Source organism: Chaetodon auriga, chromosome 18 (assembly GCF_051107435.1).
Source record: "Chaetodon auriga isolate fChaAug3 chromosome 18, fChaAug3.hap1, whole genome shotgun sequence".
In the NCBI taxonomy this organism is placed as follows: Eukaryota; Metazoa; Chordata; class Actinopteri; order Chaetodontiformes; family Chaetodontidae; genus Chaetodon; species Chaetodon auriga.
Genome location: NC_135091.1, coordinates 3,113,350 through 3,140,740, shown reverse-complemented (window position 1 = coordinate 3,140,740; position 27,391 = coordinate 3,113,350). Strand labels below are relative to the sequence as shown.

General features: G+C 43.9%; 1 protein-coding gene across 2 annotated transcripts in view; it reads left to right on the top strand.

Annotated features, from left to right (window-relative positions):
• col12a1b (collagen, type XII, alpha 1b) overlaps positions 1–27,391 on the top strand; it is a 119,506-nt gene that overhangs the window by 40,876 nt on the left and 51,239 nt on the right. For both annotated transcript variants that reach the window (XM_076756291.1, XM_076756292.1), the window contains 20 exons: positions 1,203–1,332; positions 3,237–3,382; positions 5,328–5,457; positions 7,046–7,182; positions 9,851–9,980; positions 12,034–12,173; positions 13,778–13,910; positions 14,036–14,053; positions 15,541–15,680; positions 19,756–19,885; positions 20,136–20,275; positions 20,746–20,875; positions 20,975–21,114; positions 21,229–21,358; positions 21,453–21,592; positions 23,309–23,438; positions 24,165–24,304; positions 25,847–25,976; positions 26,758–26,897; positions 27,068–27,197. In XM_076756291.1, the coding sequence (XP_076612406.1) occupies positions 1,203–1,332; positions 3,237–3,382; positions 5,328–5,457; positions 7,046–7,182; positions 9,851–9,980; positions 12,034–12,173; positions 13,778–13,910; positions 14,036–14,053; positions 15,541–15,680; positions 19,756–19,885; positions 20,136–20,275; positions 20,746–20,875; positions 20,975–21,114; positions 21,229–21,358; positions 21,453–21,592; positions 23,309–23,438; positions 24,165–24,304; positions 25,847–25,976; positions 26,758–26,897; positions 27,068–27,197 (2,584 nt within the window). The remainder of the gene's footprint in view (positions 1–1,202; positions 1,333–3,236; positions 3,383–5,327; positions 5,458–7,045; positions 7,183–9,850; positions 9,981–12,033; positions 12,174–13,777; positions 13,911–14,035; positions 14,054–15,540; positions 15,681–19,755; positions 19,886–20,135; positions 20,276–20,745; positions 20,876–20,974; positions 21,115–21,228; positions 21,359–21,452; positions 21,593–23,308; positions 23,439–24,164; positions 24,305–25,846; positions 25,977–26,757; positions 26,898–27,067; positions 27,198–27,391) is intronic.

Below are 27,391 nucleotides of genomic sequence, written 5' to 3'. Positions count from 1 at the left end.
TGTGGCTAACCTCACAAGACAGGTTAAAAAGCACCTCTTGAAGGTTTCCAAATACGCAGGTCTGGCTTCTTTTCAAAGCCTCGTGCGCTGGGCCCTCAGGGACTGAAGTCTGCGTGCCAGTCGCTTTGGTGAACCTACGTTTAGTTTGCACTTAACCTCCTGTCACTCCTGTCTTTGAAAACAGAGCACTGGGGTCTTTTCCATCCTTTGTGCTTTTATTGGCCCCTGTCAGATGGAGCCTGGGTGATTATAATCGGACTCATCTGAAATCGAGCAGAGTTTCCACTGGATCCACTTAGTTTAACGTTATAGACCTCACACTGGGCCGAGACGCCTCGTCGTACAGCCCCTCGCTCTTCTTTCATCTCTTTACATTTGACTGTAAAGCACATATGAACAGCATGAGATATATGATGTTTACATGCTGGGTGTTTGGTGAAGGTGTTGTTGGCAGTGATTTACAGTGAGACTGAACTGATAAATTACCAGCCGCCAGTAACGGGGAGGGTCAGTGTCGAGGTCATGTCACTCTTCTGAGAGATGAAACGTGTTTCTGTGAACCTGGAATATTTCGGCTTAAGGCTGAAGAGGGTGTTTTGGGTCACTGTAAGTGTTTCAGAGTTTAAGGAACTGTCTGATAACTTACCTCTTAACGGACCGCTCAGGTGGCTTTGCATGTTTTAGTTCATTAAATACAACCAGATTTCCAAAATGATCAGCAGTTTCACTTTCATGAAATATGAGTCCTGAAACTTAACACAACTAATGCGTCGCCACACAACAAACATGTTTTGTTTTTGTGCTGAAGTGGAGGTCTGACAGCATTTACTCCAACCGAACCGCTCCAACACGAAACCACACAAAAGGAATGTCTCCGCCACCAAAACCAAAAGATGGTTTAGTGAGAGAAATTAGAACTCCTGTGACTTTGTGATGCACTACATTTTAACATGGTTGGTCGATGCTGATAGCTGAATAACTGAAGCTCATACCACATAAACGCAGTGTCTCCAGTCTTCTCCGTGTCCCCTTGTTTGTCTTTATACTGTCTGCAATCAAATAAAGGCAAAAAATGCCCCCCAAAATATTAGAATCTTAAAAGAGTGTACAGATTCTGCTGAAACATGCAAAAAAAAAACAAAACACACACAGATTGTAAAAATACTGGCCACAGTACGATAACCAGTCCTTTATCCTTTCAGCTGATGGTCGATGGGTCGATGACCACCATAGTACTGGAGGGCCTGACGCCGCTGACCGAGTACCTCGTCAACGTCTACTCCGTGGTTGGTGAGGAGAGCAGCGATCCTCTGAAGGGCACCGAGACCACCTGTAAGTGTATTTCTTTGTTTTCCTCTTTGTTTTCCCCCTCACCACTGAACTTCAAAAGCCACTTCCTCTTTGCCTTATGAGAGAAGCGCTCAGTCTCCATGTTGGTTGGCCTTTTCACAAGACACTGGTTTCCCTTTGGGGCGACAGATGTGATTAAAGAGGAGCTTGAGAAGCAGACGGCGTCATCGCTCTGTGGTGTTTCACTGTTGTGGATAAGCGCTCTGTTTCTTGCTTAGGGTTTGTCAGACAAACAGCTCGATTTCTCTGCTCATTATCGTGTTTCACACACATCGACGGAACTTGTTTACTCGCTTTTTCACCGATGCAAATCTGCTCCAACATCTCTGTTTATACAACCTATATTTAGCATCTGATCTGAGGCGGAAAACTGCTGAACACAAACAGCGTCCCATGATGCAATGCTGTGAGCTGATGCTAGTCTGTGGCGGGTGAAGCGGGAATCACTTTGAGCCATAAAGACAATGTTTAAAAGTGATTTATCGCGGCTGCGGTCTTTGCTTATATCTTAAACAAACGGATAGAATTTAATAACATCTTAAGTGCTTGGCTTTAAGTGCTTTTATTTGCTCGTTTGTCCTTTAATGTTTGCTTTACTTGTTCTTTAATGTGCAGCTGATTTTTACAATGAGCCCTTTCCCGTTGTCATGAAACAATAACTGATCGCTCTGCTGTCGTCCGCTTGGATGGCACCAGCAGCCATTAGATCACCGCGGCCTCATTCTTTAAACTAACATTAACAGGACACATAATGTCCTTCTGAAAACACTGTCCACAGTCTGTCACTGTGACTCAAACATACAGTCAAGTGTGTAAAGGCTGGAGGCTGCGGGTTTGGGTGGGGGTGTCCTCTATTGATCTGGCATTGTGCTGAAATAGTCAGGAGATTGGATTTATTGTGCAAACCACACTCTTAAACACCACAAATCACACATTTTCTGTTGATTAGCGCTCAAAATGGTACATCCTGTTTCACAGTAAAAGCCTATTAATTATTTCAGTGGCCAGCCTGGCATTATCCCATTTACTGTTTATTGGGAGAACTCATTTTTTCTCTTAGGTCCAGCTTTATTTATGAACTTAGTCTGACTTTTTTGTGTATTATAATCATGCAGTGTATAGATGATTTTTTTCTTTTAAGCTCTGTGATGAAGGAGCATAACATTTTTCCTGTGTGTTAATTAATGTGTAGAAATCACTTTGTTATTTATTTCAGTTTGCAATGGTGCTCCATGACACAGAGGAATAAATCAGGCTTTAGATACACACACAGTACTCGAGTCTTTTCATGGGGTCAGTTGAGCTAAAATAAGTATTAGCCATATCCTTTAATCCCATCGGGGAAAACATTTTTCTTATTTACATTATGCTAAAGCAATCAGTTTATTGCAGAAAGCAGGAAAGTACAATCAGGTTATTCAAGTGCATGCAAAACTACAGTGTGTACTGTCAAGTAAAGGCAGAACTCCACAGGAAATATTCTTTAAAAATCCAGAAGCTCTTACCAGACATGTGACACCAAATATTCAGCGAAAAAGTCAAAAGTACTAAACTTTATGATCTCTTTGGAGCACCCTGGGATTTTCTAAAATATGACCTCATGTTGCTCACCTGTTTGTGTCATTATCCTTTTTCTGTGCCAAAACTTCCCCCAAATATTGAATATCAAAAAAGATCATTCCCGAGCCACTCAGTCAGTCATTTGCTCCAAAGAATCTACAGTTTTCGCTCTTAGTCCTCTTCAGCTAAATCAAATTAAAGCTTTGAATCAATATTATTAAAACAGCACATTTGGAGGATTGACACTCTTGGTGTCATACTTGGTGTCATGTTAATCTACTAAAAGATATTAAACTGTATGTTCCTGCCATTTTTTGTCCTCTCAGTGCCTCTGTCATCTGCGAAGAACATGAATGTTTATGATGAGACCTCAAGCACCATGAGGGTGAGGTGGGAGGAGGCGGACGGCGCCACAGGCTACATGCTTCTGTACAAATCCATCAATGCCACTGAGCCCCAGGTGGAGAAGGAGGTAAAGTAATGCTGCCTTCAAATACAACTTGTGAAGATGTGTTTTCAACTGGGAAATAGTTTGAAGTTTTTTGACTGACACCAATAAGTCCTTTGTACCACATGGTAGAAAGGAGGTGGTCTGCTAACTGCTTGGCCTTTCTAGCTGATGATAGGCCTTTTCTGCATTGTATTAGCTCTACTAATGTTACCATGTTAGCCTCATGCCCTGTTAGCCGAGGTTGGAATACTTGTAGCCGAGGTGAAAAGGCTGCAGCATTGTGTCCCCAAATGTTAGTAAGTCCCCATAACGCGACTGAGTGAACAGACGTCCCCACAATGTGAGCAACACTACAACACCGAGCACAGCAACACTTTCAAACATGAGAAAGACACACGTGAACACACACAAACTCACAGACTTCTTAATTTGTGTGTTCAGCATTTCCACATTGATTTTATAAGAGTGGGCTTCTGCTCGCACCGCCTTACAGCTTCCAGATGGCGACACGATGAGTGCTTTGCAGAACGGGAAGTGGACTGTAACAGCGCGGTTCAGGCCAGGCCTGCAAAAAGCAGAGCCCACAGACACGCTGGGTAATGGGAAGGATTAGCTCACGGCGTGAAGTCATCTGAATGATATAAACAGAACAGATGCTATGCGGGTGGAACTGAATGCCTCTGCGGTGTTAACTTTCATTTGCAGCTATACAGCAAAGGAAAATGTAAGGGCTGATTTAATGTACAGCAAGATGGTCTTTACTGGAAAATATGCAAGTGTGAATCAGGGCCTCAGAATGAAGTACAGCATTGAATTAAACATAAACATGAATCATTTGACATGAAAGGCTGATTCAAATGATTTTACAGTCGGGCTGAACAATTGATCAAGATGTTAAATCACCATATGGCCAAGAGCAGTGTCCAAACTGCATGAGCTGCAATGTTTTTATTAAAGTTTGACACGTGTCACTACATATCATTAGAAATGAAGCACTGTGGTGCTACAGAGATGCTCTGGCATTGTCATTTTCATATGTTTTCTGTCAAATAATCACAATATATATTTTTTTTGCCACATTGTTCAGCCCTGTTTTGTCGTGTATTTTTGCTCATTTTATGTGTGCCTGGAAAGTATTAATAGTAATATGAGTAAGTAATAAGTAATATGAAACCATCATGAGTTATGCTATACTTGGAAAATAGTAGCCAACCATGTAAATTACACACTACATGGCCAAAAGTATATGGACACCCAAAAAATGCCTGAAATCCTGGGTGTTAATCTGCTGCTGTAACAGCCAACATTCTTATGGTTTTAGGCTTTCCACCAGATTTGGAACCTTGCTGCAGAGATTTGCTCCAATTCAGCCACAAGAGCATTAGTGACCTGGTGTTGAGTGATCAGGTCTGGCTCACCGTCAGGGTTCCAGCTCAGCCTAAAGGTGCTGGACGGGATTGAGGTCAGAGCTCTTTGCTGGCCAGTCAAGTTTTTAGAAACCAAATTGAGGAAAGCGGTTCCCTTACGGAGTTTTTCTGGCTTTGCGCACTGGTGCATTGTCATGTTGAAGCAGAGAAGGGACAAACTGCTTTGCCTTCACTGGAATTAAGTGGCCAAACTAGGAAAAACATCCCAAGACCACCATTTGGCCAAAACGTGCAGAGACAGAGGCATGGAGCTGGGAGCAACGTTACATATTTAGCATTATTGTGTCATTGTCAGTTTGTGTGGAAGCACTTTAAGTCATAATCGTCACATCAGCAGTTTTCGTGCAGTTTGTTATAAGACCAGAATGTGTTTGGAGGTCAGTGAGGGTGAGAGTCAGGCCTGTTCACCAGGTGTTCAGTTAAAAGTACAACAACAACAACAACAACAAAACAGCTTCTTACAAGTCTCCTCTGCTGTCCGACCCCCACCTGCATTCCTCTTTCCCCATCTACCCCTCACCCCCCCTCTCCTCCTGTAGGTACGCGTTGGAGGAGATGTGACTGACGTCCAGCTGGTGCAGCTGATACCCAACACTGCATACACCATCTCACTTTTTGCCCTGCACGGAGAAGCTGCCAGCGACCCTCTGGAGGGGACAGGGGTCACCTGTATGTAACGCTCAACTGATTCTGTACTGGACATTACATGATGTTTAGCTCTACAGACATTTGGTAGAGGCAGAGTTCCTCTTGAGACAGCAACAGTCTCAACTAACGAGGCAACGAACCTCAGTTTTACTTGGCAAGTAAGGTCTGAAGTTCAGTTTGAAGTGGGGGTAACTAGTTTGCATGGTGGCAGACAAAAGTTCATGGTCAAAACGTCCATAGAAACTCCACTGCTGCAGCATAATCCTCGCTTCACTGTCCAGATAAGCGATAAATTAAAGGAAGAACCAGTAAAAATGTCACCTTTAGACCAGCTTCCGTGGTTGTTGTCATAGATGCTCCAAGTGCCTGAACTCTACAGGAGAGATGAGTGCCATTCTTTCAAACATATTCCCTCATTTGGTGTTTTAACACATTGCGCAATGCATGGATCTGTTGGATTTAGGTCTGGTGACTGCAGCATTAATGTATGTCTTCAATCAAACTAATGAGTAACAGGACAACAGTCCCAGATCAAAAGCACACTTGCATATGAATGCCATAGCGCAGTTATTTGTCCTTTAGCCTGGTTCCAGACCTCTGAATGCCAGCCGCAACTCGACTAAACAGTGCTTTGAAAGCAGGATTAAGAAGAGGGTGCATCTTCCTACCTAGCTAGCTAGATAGGATTTCAAGCTGAATGAATGAAGTGAAATGAAATTCCAGTTCACTCTGACTATGAGGCTAACACAGTCAGGATTTAAGAGTTCAGTTCAGGTATATGGAGGAAGACCTTGCGTCCAGATTCCTGCAGGCTTGAGGGCTCCATGGTCCCACCTGAAGGAACTGACAGTTTGTTCATGTTCGTGACCCCCACATAAACCCGATAAACGACTCAATCAACCGGTTCTAAAACATGCCGTCATTGTAAGAGCTCAGTTTCCTCAGGATACAGCGGCTTTGCATTACTTTCTTAAATATAGACTCAACATTGGCTTTAAAGCTTCCAAGTATTAAACCCCTCAACTGTCACGCATACAGTGATCATGTGTGTCTCATTAATTCTGTCTTCAGAGGACGTTTGCCTCAGGGACCTGTCTGTCAAGCAAGTGATTATCAAGAAGTGTTTTTGAGCACATAATTTCACATGTGTGTTTATATTTGGAAAGGTTTCACGCTATGTTCGCTGCATTATGTTTACAAGAACCCACAGCTTTCATCCTTTAGGATAGAACTTTTGTTTTTGATTAGAGGGTTTTTAGTAAAGGTAAGAACTTGACCAGAGTTTAGTTGGATTTTATTTTCATGTCAGCAGTCTTTTTTTTATTTTTTTTCATGTCTCCCACATGTTGGAGTTTATATTTTGGATTGAGAACTTATAGATAGAAAACAGATGCACTGAAAAAACTGAAAATCCAAAGCGGCAGCACTTAAAAACTGAGCTGCTGTCTGTTTTTCAGCTCTTCAGTGAGTTTTGGCCTCACCGCGTCTGTCAGCATCTTTTTATGTCTTCACAATAATATTGATAGTGATGCTGGGCTGGTAAATGCTTTTATGCTTCAGTCAAGAGGGTTAAAGTTTTAATGGATGTTCATTCCCTGTCCTCCCTCAGTGCCCAGGCCTCCTGCTGGAGTCCTGAGAATCACTGATGTTACTCACAGCACCATGAGGCTCATCTGGGACGCTGCTCCTGGACCCGTCCGCAAGTACATCATCACATACAAACCGGAGGAAGGAGACCTGAAAGAGGTAAAACTGAGCTTTTGTTTTTCACCTTTTGTGCTGTATAACATGATGACTTAAAATCACTGCATGGGTAGTGGCTCCCATAGACTGGAAATGCACCAAATCCCCTTGATTAAAGGTTGAAAAACAGTCTGACAAGTGGTCACGTAGTGTAACTTTTGGACTGAAGAAGAGTTGTGAGCGAACCACAGATGTTAGAAATGAAATATTGATCATATCAGTGGTTAATTACATATTTTACCTGTCAGTTTAGCTTTGCCCAACTCCCCACAAAGAACAATTCTATAATGATAGCAATAGCAATCCTCTTCTACAGCTAGTTTTTTTCACCAGGAAAGCGGCAATATTTTCTGGAGCAAAAGAAGCAATACTTTATCTAATAAAGGTAACGTAAGCAATACCAGCAGGTAGGAATGCAATACCAGAAAAAGAAAATTAGCATCTTTTATCTATGCTAGCCCCCCCCGATTCTGAGCTAGTAGCTGCACAAGCTATTGAACGCACAGGCCTGCTGGCGTCTGTAGCCCACTAGCTGACCATGGCTACAGCTAACAAGCCCAGTGAAGTTGGGAAAAGCCCAAGCTCCTGTTGTCAGACGATGAAGAGAAATCCGTCTCCCTTGCTGACACTCGCGGAGCTACAAGCCCCTGGCTGCTGAGGAATGTTACCAGTCTTCGCCGTCATCTGCCCTGGATCTTGACATGCAGGACATGTGCAAGTGTGCAGCTGCCAGGCTCAGCATCCCGTGGCCTGCTGTCCAAAGCGGATGTTGTAAAATTTCAGTTTGATGGCAAGAGGCTGCCGAAAGCAGAAACAACAGGGAAGAAGGTTCCTGTCCTCCCGGAGCTACTCGACAAGACAGCGGTGACGATGAAGGAAAGGCCATACAACATCCCATCATGGGAAGCTCCATGTGTGATTGGGGATGGATGCCCAGGGCGTCCACCAGATACCAAACATAGAGCTACTGGTAGTGACCCTCCATCACCCTCTTCTTCATGTCTTTGCCTGCCAAGGAAGGCTCAATGGCAGCCATACGTGCAGGCTGTCCATCTCTGCACAGCAGATACAATTGCTCTGGCTCACACTCAAAAGGACCTCCAACCTCCCGCTGGCTTGCTCGCACATTACACCAGGGGTCTAGTGACCTTGCCAGCGCTCTTTAAGGGAGCTTCTTTTCAGGATATGTGTGCAGCGGCATGCTGGGCCTCTCCTCACATGTTTGCTAGATTTTATGGGGTGGATGTCACGGCATTGACTCTGGCACATTCAGTTGACAGTGGGGGCTCTTCTCAGAACAGACCTCCATCCTTGTTAAGTACAACGGGGGACAGTTGTCTTCTTTACGGGCGTGTCTGGAAACCCAGGAATTAGTATTTTCCCAAAGTGAGACACCAAACGAATGCTATGAAAGAGAACTTGAGGGTATGCACATAAACCTGGTTTTCCTATTAGCGTGAGTGAGTGTCTCACCAGCCCACCCTCCTTACGATGGAAGCGAGGAAGAGTTGGGCTCGCTCGTACTGTTTAATTGGTCTAAATGAGTTTCATGTGTATAGCAGGAGTCTACAGCTGTGACCTTTTCTGTTGGCAGGTGTCAGTTGTTCCTGTTCGTATTGTTTGTAAGGTCATTCAGAGGTGGCTTTAGATAATAAAACCTCACCAAGAGCTTCATAACGGTTCAGAAGTTTTAGTCAGCGCAGAGATTTGATATTTTGGTGAAAGTGAGGAAGTCAGGACCAAGTCAAGAGCTAGAGCTGAACTCTGAACAGAGCAGCGGCTCCACTTTGCTGGCTGATCTTTATGAGAAAAGCAGTCTGCTGGCAGAGGAGTGCTGGCTCAGGCCATCAGCCCAGCCTGACTGGATCATCCCAGCCCAACTTCGTCCTCATAATTTCTCACTTGGATGTCAACGGAGGACAAACAGTCTGTGTTGAATCGGCAGCTGAAGGTGCCGTCGGTGGACACCTGCGAGACGTTTCCAGAAAGTTTTGATGGATGATCCGCACCAGCTCAGCTCCTCTTAAGGATTAAAGCTGAGGGCTTCTTGTGTCTATAGAAGAAGCGCACACGGTGGATTAGTGCCCCCTGAATGCTGACTTTCTTTAGTCTCTGCTGCTTCTTACTTCACTTAGCTCCCCCCTGAAATGGAAAACTTCTTAACGCGTGAAGGAATCCTCATCCAAGAAGAAGTACATTTCAAAAAGTTTAGCTCAGAGTTTGAAAATCCTGACCAATGTTAAAATCAAGTTGCATCATATCCATGAAGGGAAATTTCACGGAGTCATTTTTAGATTCATGCAAATATCAAACACGTTAGAAACAGCAGACAAACACCTGCATCTGAGGTGTCCCGTTATACTGTGCTCTTTCTAGAAATGACTGGACGCCTGATTCTTTGAAGTGTGACCTATTGGAGAAACATTTGTGCAAGAGCAGCCAAATTTATGTTTAAGCTTTGTGTGATCCTGTAAAATCTGATGGCATTTCATCGATATGTGGCACTATTAAGACATGGTGCATTTAAAATGAGCTTGGTGGTCATGAATCTGAGAAATTATGAGTAATTATTACTTGTATGGATTTTAACCTTTGGCAGAAATTAGAGGATTGTGCAGCCTCAGTGAGTGTTTTTTGTCTTGTTGCTGATGATTAAATTTGTCACCGGCAGGTTGAAGTCAACGGCGACATCACCACCCTGGACCTGTCCAGCCTCATCTCCCAGACTGAGTACGACGTGGCTGTGACCCCGGTCTATGACGAGGGACCTGGAACACCGATGCTTGGAAACGCTATCACAGGTCTGCATCTGCTTTTCACGTTTGTCTTTTGTTCGCCCTTTAATGTTATGCAACTTCCTCTTACACCTCAGAGATGTTCTCCTACACATCTCTGTGTCTGAATCTTATTTCCTATTATTCCATCCTCATGACAAGTAGATGAAAGGAAGTGGTCCAACTCTAGATGTAGACATTTGATTTAAATCACTCAAGTGCTCAGTTCATCTAAAACACTCAAAAACATATTTTCACTTTTTTTTTTTTTTTTTTTTTGGATACAGTGAGCTCAGTGGATTCTTAAGTCTACTTGATCTCCACTGCATTGAAGTGGCAGCAGAAGTTTAAGTTTCTATAGCAAAACCTGGACAAAGAAGTACCTGTATGGCTCAATACCGCCAGTGAGGAAATGCTGTAAACTGACCCTTTAACGACATCAGACACGACCAATCTGACAAACCCTCTCAGTGCCTGAACAGTACATATGGTTCAGAGATGTGAACAATGTCTGCGATGGCGATGAGTTCTGTGTTAGCTTCACTTTTCTCTTCACTTCCCCTCCTGGACTAAAACCAGCCTCCAGAGGGGCTGGACTCGCTGGACTCTGTGCACCATTAAATCTGTGTGTGTGATCATTTACTGCATTGGCTCTGTTTATCATTAATCCCAGAGGAACTGTGGAAAAATGTGTTTTCAGTACACACACACACACACACACACACACACACACACACACACACACACAGAGTTCTATACTTGTGAGGACCTCCCATGGACATCGTGGATTCTGTGGTTCCTGACACTAACCAAACCTGGCTCTAGACCTCTGACTGAATGCCCACATCTCAGATTTGTTCAGTGATTCAAATACTTCTGGTGTTATGCTTACTGGCAGCTCCTGGCTGGAGAAACAATCAGCCAATCACAGCTCTGTAGGCAGGACATTATCTTCCAACAACCCTGAGTCCGGAAAAGTTGAGACGCTGTATAAAACGTAAATGAAAGCAAAATTCAATCATTTCCAATCAAACTGTGTTTACAAAGTGTTCCTGAGCTCATGCAGTAATCTCCTTTGTACAATCATGTGTTCACAAAGTGGTGAACCTCCCTCCATCCTCGCTCGTGAATGACTGAGCCTTTCCAGGATGCCCCTTTCATCCCCAATCATGATCCTCTCACCTGTTACCAATCAACCTGTTTACCTGTGGAATGTTCCAAACAGGTGTTTTTGGAGCGTTCCACATCTTTCACAGTCTGTGAAACGTGTTGCTGCATCAGATTCACAATAAGCAGATATTTACAAAAATCAATGAAGCTGATGAGGAAAACATTAAATACATTTCCTTTGTGCCGTTTTCAGTTGAGCATATGGAAAAAAAGATAAGCAAATGATCACATTCTGTTTTATTTATGTGTCACACAGCATCCCAGCTTGTCAGGAATCAGGGCTGTCTATGCACAGTTAGCGAACCAGCTACATCCATGAGTCAAATGATAGAAATAATAACCATTTAATTTAACATTTTTCTTCAGTTAATTGCTCCTTGAAACAGCTTCCAAAGCTTCTGTGTTTAGAAAAAAAAAGAAAAGCAGACATTGGCGGGACAGATATATGACTTGGTACTGACTGGTTGGGACAAAATAAAACAGAATGGCTCCCATCTGAAGAAGAAACTGGCTGACATCAACACAATGTCTGAACGAATGAAGTGGATGGATCAAACCTGTACCCTAAAACAACCATTTGAAGAAGTGAGGGCCAAATAATGTCCTCACATTTCCAAAATGTGCTCACTGCCATGGTCTAAAATCTGGTCCTCCTAAAGGTAGCAGTACAAGAGCACACATACACCCTCACATGCACACATTAACACATGTAAATGAACTTGTACACAAGCACAAACACAAATCCAAACACAACACTGACAAACCGTATCAGCACACACACACAAAGTGCAGTCAGCTACACACTCGTAGCTACAGCAAATAGTCTTCGCGTGATGTTGCCTCACCTCTCAGACCTCCCTGTAATCACCAACACATCCTTCCTCCCTCTTGTTTCTGTCTGTGTGAACAGATGTTGTTCCTGCCCCCAAGAACCTGCAGTTCTCTGAGGTGACCATGACCTCGTTCAGAGCCACCTGGGAGCACGGAGCCCCGGACGTGGCCCTCTACCGCATCGGGTGGACCAAAAAGGGGGAGACCAATTACCAGTTTGTAAGTTAGCCAGAATGGGACGGGTCCTCTACCACAGAGTCCACCATATTGCACCACCATGTTTCTATAGTAGCCCAGAAAGTACAAACCAAACACTTTTCGTGTTTCTAGCGGCCGCCGTAGGTGAGGGTGAGGCGATGGATGGTCGGTTGGTTACAGACTGCAACCTCACCGCTAGATGTCACTAAATCGATACTCAAGTCAGCATTTTGTCACATTTGATTGTTTTATCACAGCATGGCAATAAAATCAGATTTTTGGGAAACTCTTACTTGTTGGTTTTGGCACATTCAAGCATTTTTGGGAAGCTCCAACAAGGCTCGGGGCAGCTGCATATGGTCCATAAACCCAGAGGAGCATGATTAACCCTCAACTAGTCAACTCATCAGTGGATGGATGTTTAACTAATTAACGTCTTTAAAGGATGTAAATCATTGTTCATTGTTTACAGGTGGATCCTGTTAAAATGTTTTCTAATTTGGGGGAAAGACAAAGACACACCGCTGAACAGAGTTTGAAAACTCCAAGTCAACATCTACTACTGGCTTAGAGTGAGACATCTGGCACGTTGACTTGTGTCCAGATTGTGTCTTGATTTTTTGTCCACTTTATATTTCTATGTGTTATCAAAAATGCATCTTCTGCAGCTGTATTAATGACACTTAACATCTGGTTTGAGTCGCTTCACCCATACAGAATCCAGGCAATGCTGAAGGTCTTCCCCCATAGCCTCACAGTATTTCCTCTGGTTAAAACTGGAGCCTGAACTCAAACAGCTCTGAGTTCAGATTAAGAGCTTTCAAGCCGACCTGCTTGATACTGCTCAGACTTTCTGACCTAGTCCAGATTCAAGACGTCTACCTTCGTCTGTAACGTGTGTGCTGCTCTCCAAGGAGGGTCCACTCAGTTACCATTAAATCTGAAACAGTCATTTTGCTGAACTGTCATTTAGGTTTTTCTTATTACTCAACTAAAAAAGAGAATCGCAGGAATGAGCTATTGTGGTTTTACAGATCCTTTCAACAGGCATGGCTCACAAAACCTAGTTACTGTGTTTGCCAAGACTTAAGTTAAAACATCCAGTTTATCTGAAGCAATAATGCGGTCTTTGTTTTCTTCTTGTTATGCTTTGGTCCTCCGAGGTTGTGTTTGGGCCCACTTTTGCAACGCCGGCCAACGTACACTGTGGATGTGGATGAAATCCATGCCTGCTTGTTAATTACAGTCTCACTCTTAGGTCTGACGTGAACGCTTCGACATCCAAGTATTTGAATGCTGCGGCGTCAGCTGCGCCGAGTAAGACGCAAAAGATTGTTAAAGCGCCGCGAGGCTGTGACGAGCGCTCGCCATACGTGGTTACAACTGCTCAACAAGTTTTCATTGACAATTGGAAAAACTATGAACTGCTTCTTGTTCCAATCCCAATGCAAATATGCTGGCTAACTTCAATTCCGCCTCACACTTGGAGGATTTCTTACTCGCTGATATAACCAAACATAGTCTGTGATGTCCTGCTGCCTGTGGTCACCGTGATGGCTTTCCTTGCTCTTGCAGCAGAGCTGTTGACACACTTCTTCTTGTCCTCCTTCGTTGTCCGTCTCCAGGCCATCCTGAACAGCGATGAGACCTCCCACGTCCTGCAGAACTTGGACCCCGACACTGAGTACTCCGTCACGGTCACGGCGATCTACCCCGACGAGTCGGAGAGTGAGGACCTGATGGGGAGCGAGCGCACACGTAAGCAAGCCGCTGCGGCCACGTCGTCCGAGCAGCTCCCGACAAACAGCCATCATGTTTTACACTCACACATGTAACTCACGTTGAAATAATAACGTTATTGTTTTCTCAACGTCTCTTTCTAGTGTTAAAGGCTCCGGATGGTATGTCATATGAGAAGGACAGGTTCCCCTTCACTGTAATGTTGATGATTTTGTGTAGAACGGTTGTGTGCAGACCACAAAGGACAGTGTTGATGGAACACTTTTTCCTGTCTTAACTGCATGTATGTGCTTCTCAGAGCTTCTCTGTGTTCACACCACAAGCAACTCCAGCCAGTGGATGTTGGTCAGGGCTGCCTGTCGTATCTGTAGGTTCAAACTGTACATCTGGACCCTCGGACATAGTTTTACTCGGCGGTCTCAACATCGCCACAAGTGTCCTGATGTGGAAAAGATCTCTTGGTCTGTTATTCTTTTTATCAGGACACCTTGTTGGGCAACGTCTGCGTTTTGCTCTGACAGGGTGATGCAGTATTAAGCATGAGCCTATATACATGATTTTGTAACAGCTTCTCGCTAGCTAGCTACTGCAGCTATATTATTGATATATTTATCTGTATGTTATAACATTGAAAGTTTAAAAATTACTGCAGTTATCAAGACTCTTTCACTACATATATTATGTGTTTTGGGGCCCAAACATGGATTTCCAGATGAATAAAGCTCAGTCTTACCTGAACACTGAACATTAGGATTCTCTGTTATCATCATGTAGCATAAACAAACATGTCACGTATAGCTAGCCCTCAAAGTTTGCGCTGGCCTTTGAGATTTGCTCCGCAGTAGATGCAGGATGTGTAGCAGATTGTGGTGTGAACGTAGATTCAGAGCTTCAAGTGCAAAAAGCGTGTAAGTTGACCTGTAACATGTCATCCTCCACAGACCTCCATCCATGTGAATGACTGTTTTAATTCCACATTTGGTTTTGCCCCCCATCTCTCACCATGTTGTCATTATAACCTTTGTTTCATCACAGTTTCATTCATCTCACACTGTAACGTCACCCATCACGTCATCCTTCATCAACGTTCACCTCAGTCATCAAATTAATGTTGTTGCATGTTGTTGCTTTGTTGTACAGAGTTTCTGCTGTGGGGTTGGAGGTCAGCAAGCTCCTGATTCAGCTCAATTACTCTTCCACCTAAAATGGTAGAAACCCTAAAATTTGTCACAGTGACAACCTAAATTTATTTGTTACGATACCCACATTAGTTATGCCACCAACATTGCTACAATTTCAAGTTTCCTAAAAGTTGCCTGAAAATTTCTTGGTATAATCTTGTTATTTGTGGCCTGCGTGTCTCAAATACTGACAGAGTTAAATATAAGTAGGAAGAATCATGATGAAGGTGAATGAACTGAACTCCAGCCCTGCTCTGAACAGCTTCATTGACCAAACTGCCGCTCCTGTTTTGATCCTCGTAACCTCGCTGCTTTCATCCTAAAATTGACCCTTTTGAGACCTACGGGATTGTGGGAGCATCACCGCCATCATCACCCTCACCATCACCATCATCATCATCGCTAATCAAACGCAGGATGTCCTCACTCTCCTGTTTGTCTCACTGGAGTTATCTGTGTGCTCCCAGTGCTCCCTGAGCCTCCTCGAAACTTGAGGGTGTTCAACGCCACCACCTCTGCGCTGACGCTGAAGTGGGACGCCGCCCCCGGCCCCGTCCAGAACTACAAGATCACCTACAGGCCTGCCACTGGAGGCGAGCCTCTCTCGGTGAGTTCACTGCTCATTTCACAGTATTTAGATAACATTTCTGACCAAAGTCCAGTACAGTTATTGGTTCATGTACTGTGTTAGCCAAGATGACAGCTATAGGTTGTTTGCAGACGACGTCTCCTCGCTCTTTTGTTGTGGTGCGAACTGCAGATGGAGGGCGGGAAGTGATTTTCTGCATAGGAAGCACTAAAACACACACTCAAAATGCAGATGTTTTGCGTTGTTTACGGTTGCTCAGATCAATCAAATCAAAAAACCACGAGGAGCTTTTATTGTGTACCAAAAGTTGTTGTTCATGAGGGTGAAAAATGCAAGAAATTGACTGAAACGCGCCAGAAAAAATGGCTTGTTAACGGTCTGCAGTCGGGAGGAGCCGAGTCGGCTGATGCTGGAAACATTAGTTGTTGTTTTAAATCTGCGTAATCGTCATTGTAAAGGCAAAATATTTCATCTTAACACAACAGTTTGTTGTACATCTTAGCTACAAGTCTTAGCTAAATGTGACCAAGCTGCAGAATTCACATAAAACACTGCCTGACACACACACACACAAACACACACACACTTGGCTGTTCGTTTTATCAAGAGGCAAAAACTGGAGCTGCTCCACTGACAACGAACAATAGAGCGACTGAAGAGATTTCAAAAATGTTTATCTAAGTTTTTACACCCAAACTGGCTTTAGTTCACGGACTTATTTGAGGTTTACCAGAAGAGAAATCCCTCTCCCCCGTCACCACAGGACTGTGAATGCACTGGCTGTCATCTGTTCGTCCACCATTAGAGAAACAGCGTGAGTGAATTCCTTTTTCGGGTGGATTTTCCTGATATGGGCTCTCAGTGGTTTTGTTCTGCTGATTTTGGGGCGCGGTGATGTGCTGCTCTTTGACCGCTGGGAACACGTTCAGTGTGCTTCAGCCGCTCGATGACAAATCACTGAATGTCTCAATATGATGGAGAGCTTTAAATCTGCCGTTTGAGTCCCAGTGCACATTGACAAACAAATCAATTACGAACTGCTTAACATGATGGGAAGTTTCTCTCTCACTGGACCTCTGCTTTCAGGAAGTCTAAAACGATCAGTACATCAGGGCCTAACGCTGTCGAAGGAAGCTGTTGATGATTGTTGTGTTCATGAGCACGAGTCCTTTACTGAAGTACCAAAAAAACTAAATAACAAAACTCCATTGCAGCAAAAGTACACACATGACCTTTTTGTTAAGACAATTACAGTTTAGTTTTTACATCATAAGAAAACCATCTATCTCCAGTTTTGAAACCTGTTTCAAATTGAACCTTTTCCGCCCACTAAAACTCACAAAATTTTACTTCTGCATCAGATTTTTGCTGAATTTCTTCCACATAATGTCGAGAAGTCAAAGAAATTTGGAGTGTGTGTTTGCTTTATAGGTAAAAACAAGTTTTAAAAGTCGGACAGAACAAATTAAAGCACTCTTTGGTGTAACAACAACAAAGGCACACAAGAAAGACCCTTCCAACATCGACCTGTCTGAGCTCTGACTACAATAAATCAGCTGTGATATCACAGTTTACACCTGCACATTCTGCAAAAGACTTCTTCAAGGTGTTCAGGTGAAACAGGTGGTTGACTGAGGACAGCAGGAGCAGGAGTGACTTCCTGAAACACCGAGGTGTTCAGAGTTAAAGATCGATGAATAATCTGAAAAAATATGACTAACAGATACATAAAATGTACAATATTCACTCTGCAATACAAAAGGTGAAATACAGTAGCAGAAGCTCAAAACTGCACCGATGTAGAGCTGGAAGAACTGGACTCTGTTACGTTATACGAAAGGCAGACCACATTTTTTCTCCAAAATGATGGACCGCAAAATGAAATTGAGTCACAGTCGAGATGTTCGACCACAGAAGAATTCAATAAAGAAGGGACTTCCAAAAGCGCTGCAGCTACAGTACAGGTTGGCTTCTGTTGGAAAACCTCGGTGACCTCTCGAGATGCACACAAAGCTGAACCGCGCTCTGCGAGATACATTTCTGAGCCCCTTCATCACATTCTGACGGCTGGTTTATGACAACGTCCCGCAGCTCGGTTGTATAGTCAGACGAGTCCTGCTTTTGGCCGCCGAGCTCACATTCCTGCTCCATGATTCCACAGTGATTAGCCCTGGAAATAACTTGAAAGGGAACTGTGGGCTGCATGAAAGGAATCTCAGTGTGTTGCAAATTTTATTGTGTCTCTGAGATGTTATGACAGTGTTCCCCCAAACAACGTGTCAAGGTCGAATCATGATGTCAGCGCTACAGATCTGTCTAATGGATCTCTGATCCCCTCGCTACGTCAGATGTGTATACCAGCAGACTGAGAGCATCTGGTGTCGTGTTGTCATCTGCAGGCTTGTTGTTTTTAACATCAGTCATGTGAAAGCAGACAGGATGTTTGTTTGTGTAGGATGAGCTCAGGGTTTCCTCGCCACTCTGAAAAAGCAGAAACACAGTCGATGTTCACTTTGGGAATTGTGCAAATGTTGAGGAAAAGTTTGGAAAGCTAGCGCTTTTTTTTTTTTTTTTAGCTCCAGGTCTGTGCTGATGCTATCTGCTATATCGTTCAATGTAGAGAAACATGACAGTCAAGATGAGTGATAGCTGCAGACTGAGGTGGTCACGCTGTAAGTCACAGCGGAATGAATCCGTCTGGACACCCAGTGAGATGAAAATAGGAAGAATCTGTATGAAGGTCTGCAGGCTGAAGCTAGTTTTAGCTTTAACTCATCATTAAGTCACACTCTTCTTCACGACCACAAACACACAAACACACACACACACACACACACACACACACACACGCTGTTCTGCTGCCCCAAAAACTTACGAGCACCAAGTGTGGATTGATCCGCCGCTGAAAATAGTCCCCAGCAGAGGACGTGTCCTCCAGCTTGAGTAACGTTTGTTAAGATCCACAGTGAGCAGCTGTTTTAAGGGATTCTGGAGACTTTTTAAAAACGCAGACACACAGAGAGGGTTGGGAAATCAGACCGTACTGAGAGACGCACTGACGATTTCTGGTCTTTTCATGGGATTCGTTGGCAATAAGAGGAAAACAGAATACCGCCAGACACATAAAAATAACCTTAACCTATAAGGAAGCAGTAAAACATATTTAAATAGTCATTTTCCAAAGAAAACATACATCGTTCGTGGTAGAATAGACGTCCCAACACATTTAAAAGTGCGTCCTGCTGCAATGAAAAAGAAAAGGTCGCCACAGTTTACAGTAAAAATCATGTTTTAATATTTAGCATTAACAGATAAATTCCATTGCATGTTGTTAAAAAAATAATAATACTTCTATAAGGATGCGGCTGCTGTGATGAATTCAGTGTTATTAAAGCGCTGCTCAGTTACCTCATGATTAAAAGATCATCCCATAAACAAAATGTCACAAGTCTGATACACACAAGAGACACTCGAGCAGACTCTCCACGTTCCTCAGAGTCAACATTCAGCCAAATACCTAAAATACTGATGTAAATGTGATGTGATGCCCTTTGTCATTTATCTCTTAGCTACCATTCAAACTGTTTATATCCTCCATGAATGTGTTTATAGCGTTGTATCCATTTCATGATATACTGCAGAGTTGTTTGCTCAGGATTTCCCAAAGGCCTACTTGGATTCTTCCAGAGAAATGCTTAAGTCATTCACTTATGAATAATGTAAATACTTTGCTGACATTGTCTTCAGAAACAGTGGATCAGTCCCCAGAACATGTCACACTGTGGATTATTGTGCGATTATTGTGCTGTTGTGAGCTCCACTTTAGTTTTTGGGAGACAGCAGAGAGAAGTCACCACAGATTTAGAGACATTAAGTTGCTTCTTTTAGCAGTTTTTTCAGAGTTTTTTCTCCTCGTTTCACCTTAAATTCTAGTATGTTCTAATAATGAGGTGTCCACTGTGTGAAGCATGACCTCAACAAATCCTGAAGAAAGGATTTCTTGTCAGTATTTGCATTTTTAGAGCTTTTATTTGATCTTTTGTGTTCAAACCGAATGACGGGACACTGACAATGACATGTTTCCTGCAAACAGACGCAGGTTGGAGGGAAGAAGACCAGTGTCATCCTGCAGAAGCTGGACCCCGACACTCAGTACTCCGTCTCTGTGGCCGCCGTGTATCCCACCGGCGTCAGCAGAGACATCTCTGGCGAGGGACGAACCAGTAAGAGTCAAAAAATTTGGTGGTTTTGAAATTCCCAGATAAACCCTTGAAGAAATTACAGAAAAATATTGCATGGTAATATTTTATAAGCTTATCTGATGTTTGAATATAAAATCTTTATCTGCAAAGTAGCCAAAATGCAGCTTTAAGCAAAACACAGTGAAGTGAAAAGTGCAATATTGCCCTCTTAAATGTAGGGAAAAAGTCTAGTAAGTGCAGCAAATGTTTGTTAATGTTTGTGCTCCTGCAGAGCCTCTGGGTGGAGTGAAGAACCTGCAGGTGTTCAACCCCACCATGACCACCCTGAACGTGCGCTGGGAGCCCGCCGATGGCCGAGTGAAGGAGTACAAAGTCATTTATGTTCCTGCCTCCGGAGGAGCTGAGAGCATGGTAGGACTGGTAGGACAACCATCCGCTTCCTGTCCGCCGGCTCTGTGCAGCGTTAAAGCTGAAGCCAGAGTTCTCACCTGTGTGTCTGAACACGTCCGTCGCTTTGAAATCTTTACTCCACACACGTGTTCCACCTTAAAAAGACAGGACACTCTCACTGCACCTCAGCCTAATATTTCACACTTGCTAATAGCTTCTTGTGAAACTTAAGTTCATGCATGTCGATAACAGCTAATGATAAATGAAACTGAATGTTTCGCAGCAGCGTTCATTTGGCTAATGCTTGACTGGACTGGAGCGTCAGCTGGGCCTTAACTGCACTGCTCAAAGGCACATCGAGAGCTGATGATGCTGCCTTTGTAACCACTAATAGCACCACCACCAGAGCTATTTCCAGTTGCATGCTTGTTTCTCTGTCTTCTGTCTGGGTGTGGAAGCAGCTAATTTGTGTAATCTGTTGTTAAACTCAGGAAACAGTGTCTGCAGGCACAACCAGCACCCTCCTGCGGGGCCTGCAGCCCGACACCCTCTACACTGTCTCTCTGGTGCCGGTTTACGGTTCGGGAGACGGAAAGACCATGTCTGAAAACGGAAAGACGAGTAAGACTGAACACTAACCTGCCCAAACTCAGAATAGCCAATTCAGAATTTTGAGATTTTCTTCATCACTTTGAGTGACCTGACCTGTTGTTGTTAAAGGGCCTCTGGGAGGAGTGAAGAACCTGAGGGTGACGGACCCCACCATGACCTCTCTGACTGTGAACTGGGACCCGGCCGACGGAGCCGTTCGCCTGTACAAGGTCTTCTTTGTGCCCGTCGCTGGCGGCCTGGAGGAGATGGTGAGACTCTTTTACGCCTTTCTTTCCTCTGAGGACAAAAACGGGACAGGAAGCTGATTGAGAGGCAGCCGGTTAGGAGACTAAATGACTTTTATTATCAATCTTGGCAAACAGGAGCAGGTTCCTACAGGCACCACCTCCATCGTCCTCAGGAACTTGATGCCCGACACGCCATACACAGTGTCGGTGGTGCCGGTCTACCCCGCCAGGGAGGGAAAGCGCCAGTCAGAGAACGGAAAGACGTGTAAGTTACTGTGGGACTGGAATTTTTTTTATTTAATAAAAGTACTTTTGGACTGCAGCAAAGTTTGCCAACAGCAACTTTTTCCTGCTCCCAGTGCCTTTGAGCGGCGTGGGCAACATGAGGGTGACCAACCCGACCATCACCACTCTCACCGTGACCTGGAATCCCGCCGACGGCAACGTCCAGGGCTACAGAGTGATCTACGTCCCTGCCGATGGAGGACTGGAGATTGTGGTAAGTTCCTCTTTCTTGGTTTATTTTACAGATGAATCTCAAATAAAAGGCGAAATGAGCTGCACCTAAAAAAAGAAAAAAAAGTGATATTGCAGATGATTTGCACAGATCATATGGATGCTAGCAAATGTTGAACATTAAAAAACGCAGTGCTGCAAACAGTAGGTTTGTGATGTGAGTCTAGTCAAGTTAACTTGAATTGAGTGGAGTCTAAGTTAGGTCTAGCTTAGCTAAAATGAATCGAAATTTTAATGATCCATGTGGGCAACTTTAATCCTTACAGCCGAAGATAGAGCTGATTGAACATCATCATGTCTCCAGCTGATACTGTCTTTCCTGTCAGACTCCGTCCGGAGGAGTTTCAGATTGGGACCAGCTCTTGTATCTGACCCATCCATGAAATAACACAGTTATACAACACCGAGTTCAGGCCGGTGTCTCCTTCACTTGTTTCAAATGTGACGGGCTGTTGCCGTTTATTGCTGGATGACTTTGCAATCTGATCTGGAAGATGTTCAAGTATCACATGTTTTTGGCGCTCGGCGTTGTGTTGCTAACACCGCTGCTCTGTGACGAGGCCTCTCGGCTGTTTTACACTCGAAGAAATGAGACTGTGGAGGAACCTTTCAACGCTTGCAGTGAAAAATAAAAATCTGGTCAAATTTCCAGAAGCAACATTAAGAGAAATTATTAAAAAAAAGAGGCGTCTTTGTCGGAGTTGCTCAGTTCTGAAATGCCGCAGGTTTTGCAGCCTGTCAGGTTTTGTTTGAGTTCTTCAAAAGCAACAAAACGATCAAAGCTCTCAACAGGGATTTAGTGATGTCATGCTGTTTGACAGGATAATCCCATCGTGCAGTTGCCACACCATAGCTCCTAAACCCTTTTCCAAGAGAGCATCCCTCATCAGCGCATGGCGTGTTTGTGGGCTTTATGTTTCTGGAGCGCAGCGTGTACAGAAGAACTGTGAAAATCCTGTTAATCAGGCTGCAAAGAGCCGTGAAACAACAGCTCACATCGTTCGGCTGTTCGCGTTTGTCTGTTTGGAAATGGTTCGTTTGTCTCGACCGATGACACAACTTTTACCCCCAATTAGTGCGTCAGAGTTAATTTTACAGAGAAGCTTTAAACTCCTCTGGCAGACAAATGTGAGTGCTGTTCATGTGATTTCACGTGTTGCTTCTTCAGTCCACATCCTGGAGTCACTGCCATCATTTGAGTTACAGTTTGACTAAGTTTGAATATTCCAGTGAAACTTTTCTTAGAAATGAGCTTTGGTTTGAAAAGTTTCATTTTCTTTTATTATCATCTTTGATTGATCTTGTTTGTAAGTAATTTTTCACTTCAGGTAAAACTGAAGTTGAATATATCTTTGTTTGGTGGGTCAAACTGTTTGGAAACTTTCAACCTGGAAAACTGTATTATGCTGTTTTAAGAGGCTGCTCTGCCCAAAAAAAACATAAAACTCCTGTAATTTAAGAGCCCAAAACAGTCAAAAGTAAATCTTTGAATGTAATAAAATGAAAAATAATATTTTGAACTTGGGCTCAAAAATATTGTTCCAGTCTTGAGGAATTCACAGCCATTGAAACTTGAGCGCATTAAACTGAAGTTTTTGAGAAACTGTGCTGATCCTCCAGGGGATGTTTTGTCCTTTCACCTGCTGGAGGTCAAAGGTCACGGCTGAAGGGCCGAGCTCACCGTGTCGCGTCTTTGCAGGAGCAAGTGTCAGAGAGCACCACCAAAACCGTCCTGGAGAAGCTTCTGCCGGACACCCGCTACAGCGTCACCGTGGTCCCCGTCTACGCAGAGGGAGACGGACCCAGCCTGTCCGACTCCGGGAAGACCAGTGAGTACCTGTGGCTGCTGCAGTTTGTAAGGTTTTATATAAGTTCAAGTGCTTCCATGAACCTTGAAAAGCACCACCATTAAACTGGTACTTTCCTCTCTGTGTGTGACTGAGCAAGAGCTGCTTTCAGACTGTTCAAGGCCGTTTCAGCTCCATAAAGTTTGACTGCCAATTCAACTTAAACATCAGCTTCTCTCAGTGTTTCAATAACTTTATGGCAGCAAACACACACGCAGCCTCAGACCTCGATCCTACTGTGCAGAGAAGTCTTATCTCTCCACGGCTCTGACTTTTGTTTCCTCTTCCAGCATCTCTTATGAATGAGTTATTTGTCTAATTTATATTTAATTTTGTCTTTTAGTGACTGTTGTTTCTCTTTATCGGTCGTGCCGGTTGTTTTTCTTATTAACGTTGTTCTCCAAAGGGAAGCAGAACTGCTCCAGAGTGTGAAAATGTTATTTCACTGCTGAGGTACTGCAGATCCAGAGCCAGATAATACAGTCGTAACACAAGCGTACACATAGCATCAATCTCAGTGACTGCAGAGTGACTGCGTCTGAATCAGCAGGCCTACAGGAAAAGTCAACCAGAACACAACCGTCCTCATGCCGTCCAACATCTGAACAAACTGCCCCCCGGACACCAGTAACCTCTGACTAGACAGCAGCTGCGTGACGCTCAGATCCAAGCGCCGGATTTGACTTCCTGTTTCTCGTCTCTGTTCAGAGCCGCTGGGCTTTGTGAGGAACCTGCAGGTTACCGATCCCACCACCAGCACCCTGAACGTCCGCTGGGAGCCCGCCGAGGGGAACGTGCGCGAATACATCGTGATCTGGGTGCCCGCTGCAGGAGGAGATCAGGATGTGGTAAGACTGCATCTTCACCGCAAGCTGGTCTTTAGTTAAAACTAAGAAACACTTGATGGCAGAATAGTCGGCAGAACTCTGCCAGTCTTACGTAACTGTCCAGACTCGCCAGATCCATGTTGGATTTTTACCAGAGGCTGAGAACATCATCCATGCCCCATTAGAGTTCTGGTTTTTATGACACCCGAAATGTGAAATGAAATGTTTGTTTCAAGACATTTTAGCCACCGTGAAGTCAAAATGATTGTTCAGTGGCAGTTAGAAGAGACATATTAACCTTTATGTAACCGGGAAAATGTAGCTGTCCCTTACTCATTTTTCATTATTGAGGTCTGTTTTCCTTTGTGAATAACGTGTGGTTTAGCAAAAATAAATCAAACATAAGCAACTGAAGAAACACATTCACAAATTTCACAACGCAGAAATAAACCTGCTGCCAGTCCAACACAACAATGCAAGCAAGTTACATCACCACAGGTTTTTCTGGGGGACGTTAAATCAACCACAAAATAACATAAAATCCAAGAGCTGCTGGTCACATGAAGGTCAGATCCCAGCGTACGAAGAATAAAACTGAGGTTGACTGGAGGAACATCTGTAGGACTTCTTCTACTGTACTTCTGACTTCTGTCTCTTCTGTGAATCTGCAGTCAAATACCTTAAAGTGAGACATGCTCTTTTGCAGACCATGACTGCATCTCAAGCAAAGTGCAAATCTAGTTTTTAAGTAAGAGCAGGTCCTCTACTGTGACAGCAAATATCTTACTCTCAGTGCTGGCCTCAAACTCAAGTTTTGAGGTGGAGGAAAGCCAGTGACGTGAGCTGATTCCACTTGTTTCCAAGGCACTTTCATGCAAGAACTTTCTTTACTTGTTCTGGAAAAAGTGCAATATCAAGTTATCAGAAGATGAAACCTGCTGGAGAGTGTTGTTGCCTTTAAGATCTACTTTTTCTTACAACTAATGGAAAACATTTGACAGTGATGGGGGATAGTTTAACTCACGTCCAAGGCAGTTTCAAGTGTTTTCTATAAAGCAGTGACAATCTTGGGGGGGAGGGCGTCCATTTCATTATCTCAACATTATGTCACATGGTCTAAGAAATGTCGTGAAATAAGAAGATTTGGAAACAGCTGAAATTATCTCAGAGTATTGGCAGATTTTAGGACATTACTATTAGATTAAATGGACAAAGAAGACATTTATCTGTGCAGCAGAAGCCTGCAGGAGTACAAGTACATGCATGCGCTCCTTCTTGCTGCCAGTTTGGTGGTTCTGCTCGAAAGCCTGGACTGTCCCTGGACAGTTTTTAATGTGGACTCTTTCTGCTTAAAAGGTTGAGCTTCTGCAGCACAAAGACAGTTACTGACTGAAGCTGCATCCAAGAAAGCTGGGCTTACAACACATTAAACTGTAATATTGTTCGGTCTGAGAGTCCGTCTGCATCTGCCAAACTCCTCTTTTCTTGATAATGTCTTTTCTAAGAATCCTCCAAATCTTAGAGTTCACCCAGTTCAAAGTTGTTTCTTCTCTCCTCCACCAGGATCAGGTGTCTGGAACCACCACCTCCACCGTCCTGAAGAACCTGGAGCCGAACACCGAGTACACCGTCACCGTCGTGCCGGTCTACCATGAGATGGAGGGCAAACCGCAGTCCGAAAATGGGAAAACAAGTGAGTTCAGATGAGTCTGTTGACTGATTTGTAGCTGTGACCTAGACCTTGAGAGAAGAGCAATGGAAGCCAGAACTCGTTTCAGTCCATGTGGAAAAAGAAAAGAAAGAGTAAAATATGATTTTATTGCCCACATGGGCCGAAAACTAACTTTAATTCACCCAGACCAAATAAAGACACAAAGACACGCAACTTATCGAGTGACAGGGTGACATAAAACATTCAAACACCAATGAAACAGGAAAAAAAAAAATACAAAATTTATAGTTCTTATGTATGTTTGCATCACCAGTCGAACCAGGGTGACCAACTGAAACTGTCTCATCGCGGCAAAAAGTGATGAGACGCTTATTCTGATGAGAGACTCATAACATATCACAATCTTAAACATTTCAGCTGTAAAAAATTGGAATTGAAAAAATGTTGACTTATTTTTACCATTTTCAATGGAAGGATGGTTTCAGCACCAGTCGTCCTGCTTGGAGCACAGCTGACCCTGTTTTCCTCTGGAAGGTGGTCACAATATAGTACGTCCTGATATATAAAATACTGTGTATCCCTACACAGCATCATGTATTATTGGTTACCCAGCATTAGACCTGCTTACAGACACCAGTAACATCCCATTCAGCCTGAGAGAGTGACACAGCCCACACTGGTGGTCTGTCTGAATGACGCAGGTCGGATGGGGTCGTGTTTGAACAGACAATCATCAAAATGTTTGTGAATAAACTCTTCAATAAATCCTCTCAGCACTAACTGAGCTGCTCCTCCTTCTCAGATCCTCTGGGTGGAGTGAAGAACTTGAAGGTGGTCGACCCGACCATCAGCACCCTGACGGTCCGCTGGGATCCGGCGGTGGGCAACGTCCGCAGCTACAAGGTCTTCTACGCAGCTCAGCCAGGAGGAGAAGAACGAATGGTAGGAACTGCTTTGGTTAACCATGATGTACTCAGACTGTACTTACAGATCTGTTAGGTCCAGGCTCTTGAAACACAGCTCCACCTGTTAGCTTCAGCCTTGTGCACTCTCACCATTATTACATTAAGTGTTTGTCACGCTGACGGAGGTTTTAACGTTTTACTGAACAGGAGGAGGTGTCAGGAGGCACCACCAGCACCATCCTGAGGAACCTGGATGCCGACACCATGTACAATGTGGTTGTTGTTCCTGTCTACCCAGACGTGGAGGGCATACGGCAGGCTGAGAAGGGAAAGACAAGTGAGTGACTCACCACGAGGACATTTAGCTCTTGTCCATGTGGACGCACAATGAGTGCAACAGTGGACAGAGCTCACATTCCTGAAAGCGTGTGTGTGTTGTTTCAGAGTCATGTAATCAAATCTGACAATACCCATCATGCTTTGTGTTGGATTGCTTGTGTCAGATGGGATTTAGCAGATAGGACCGAGTCA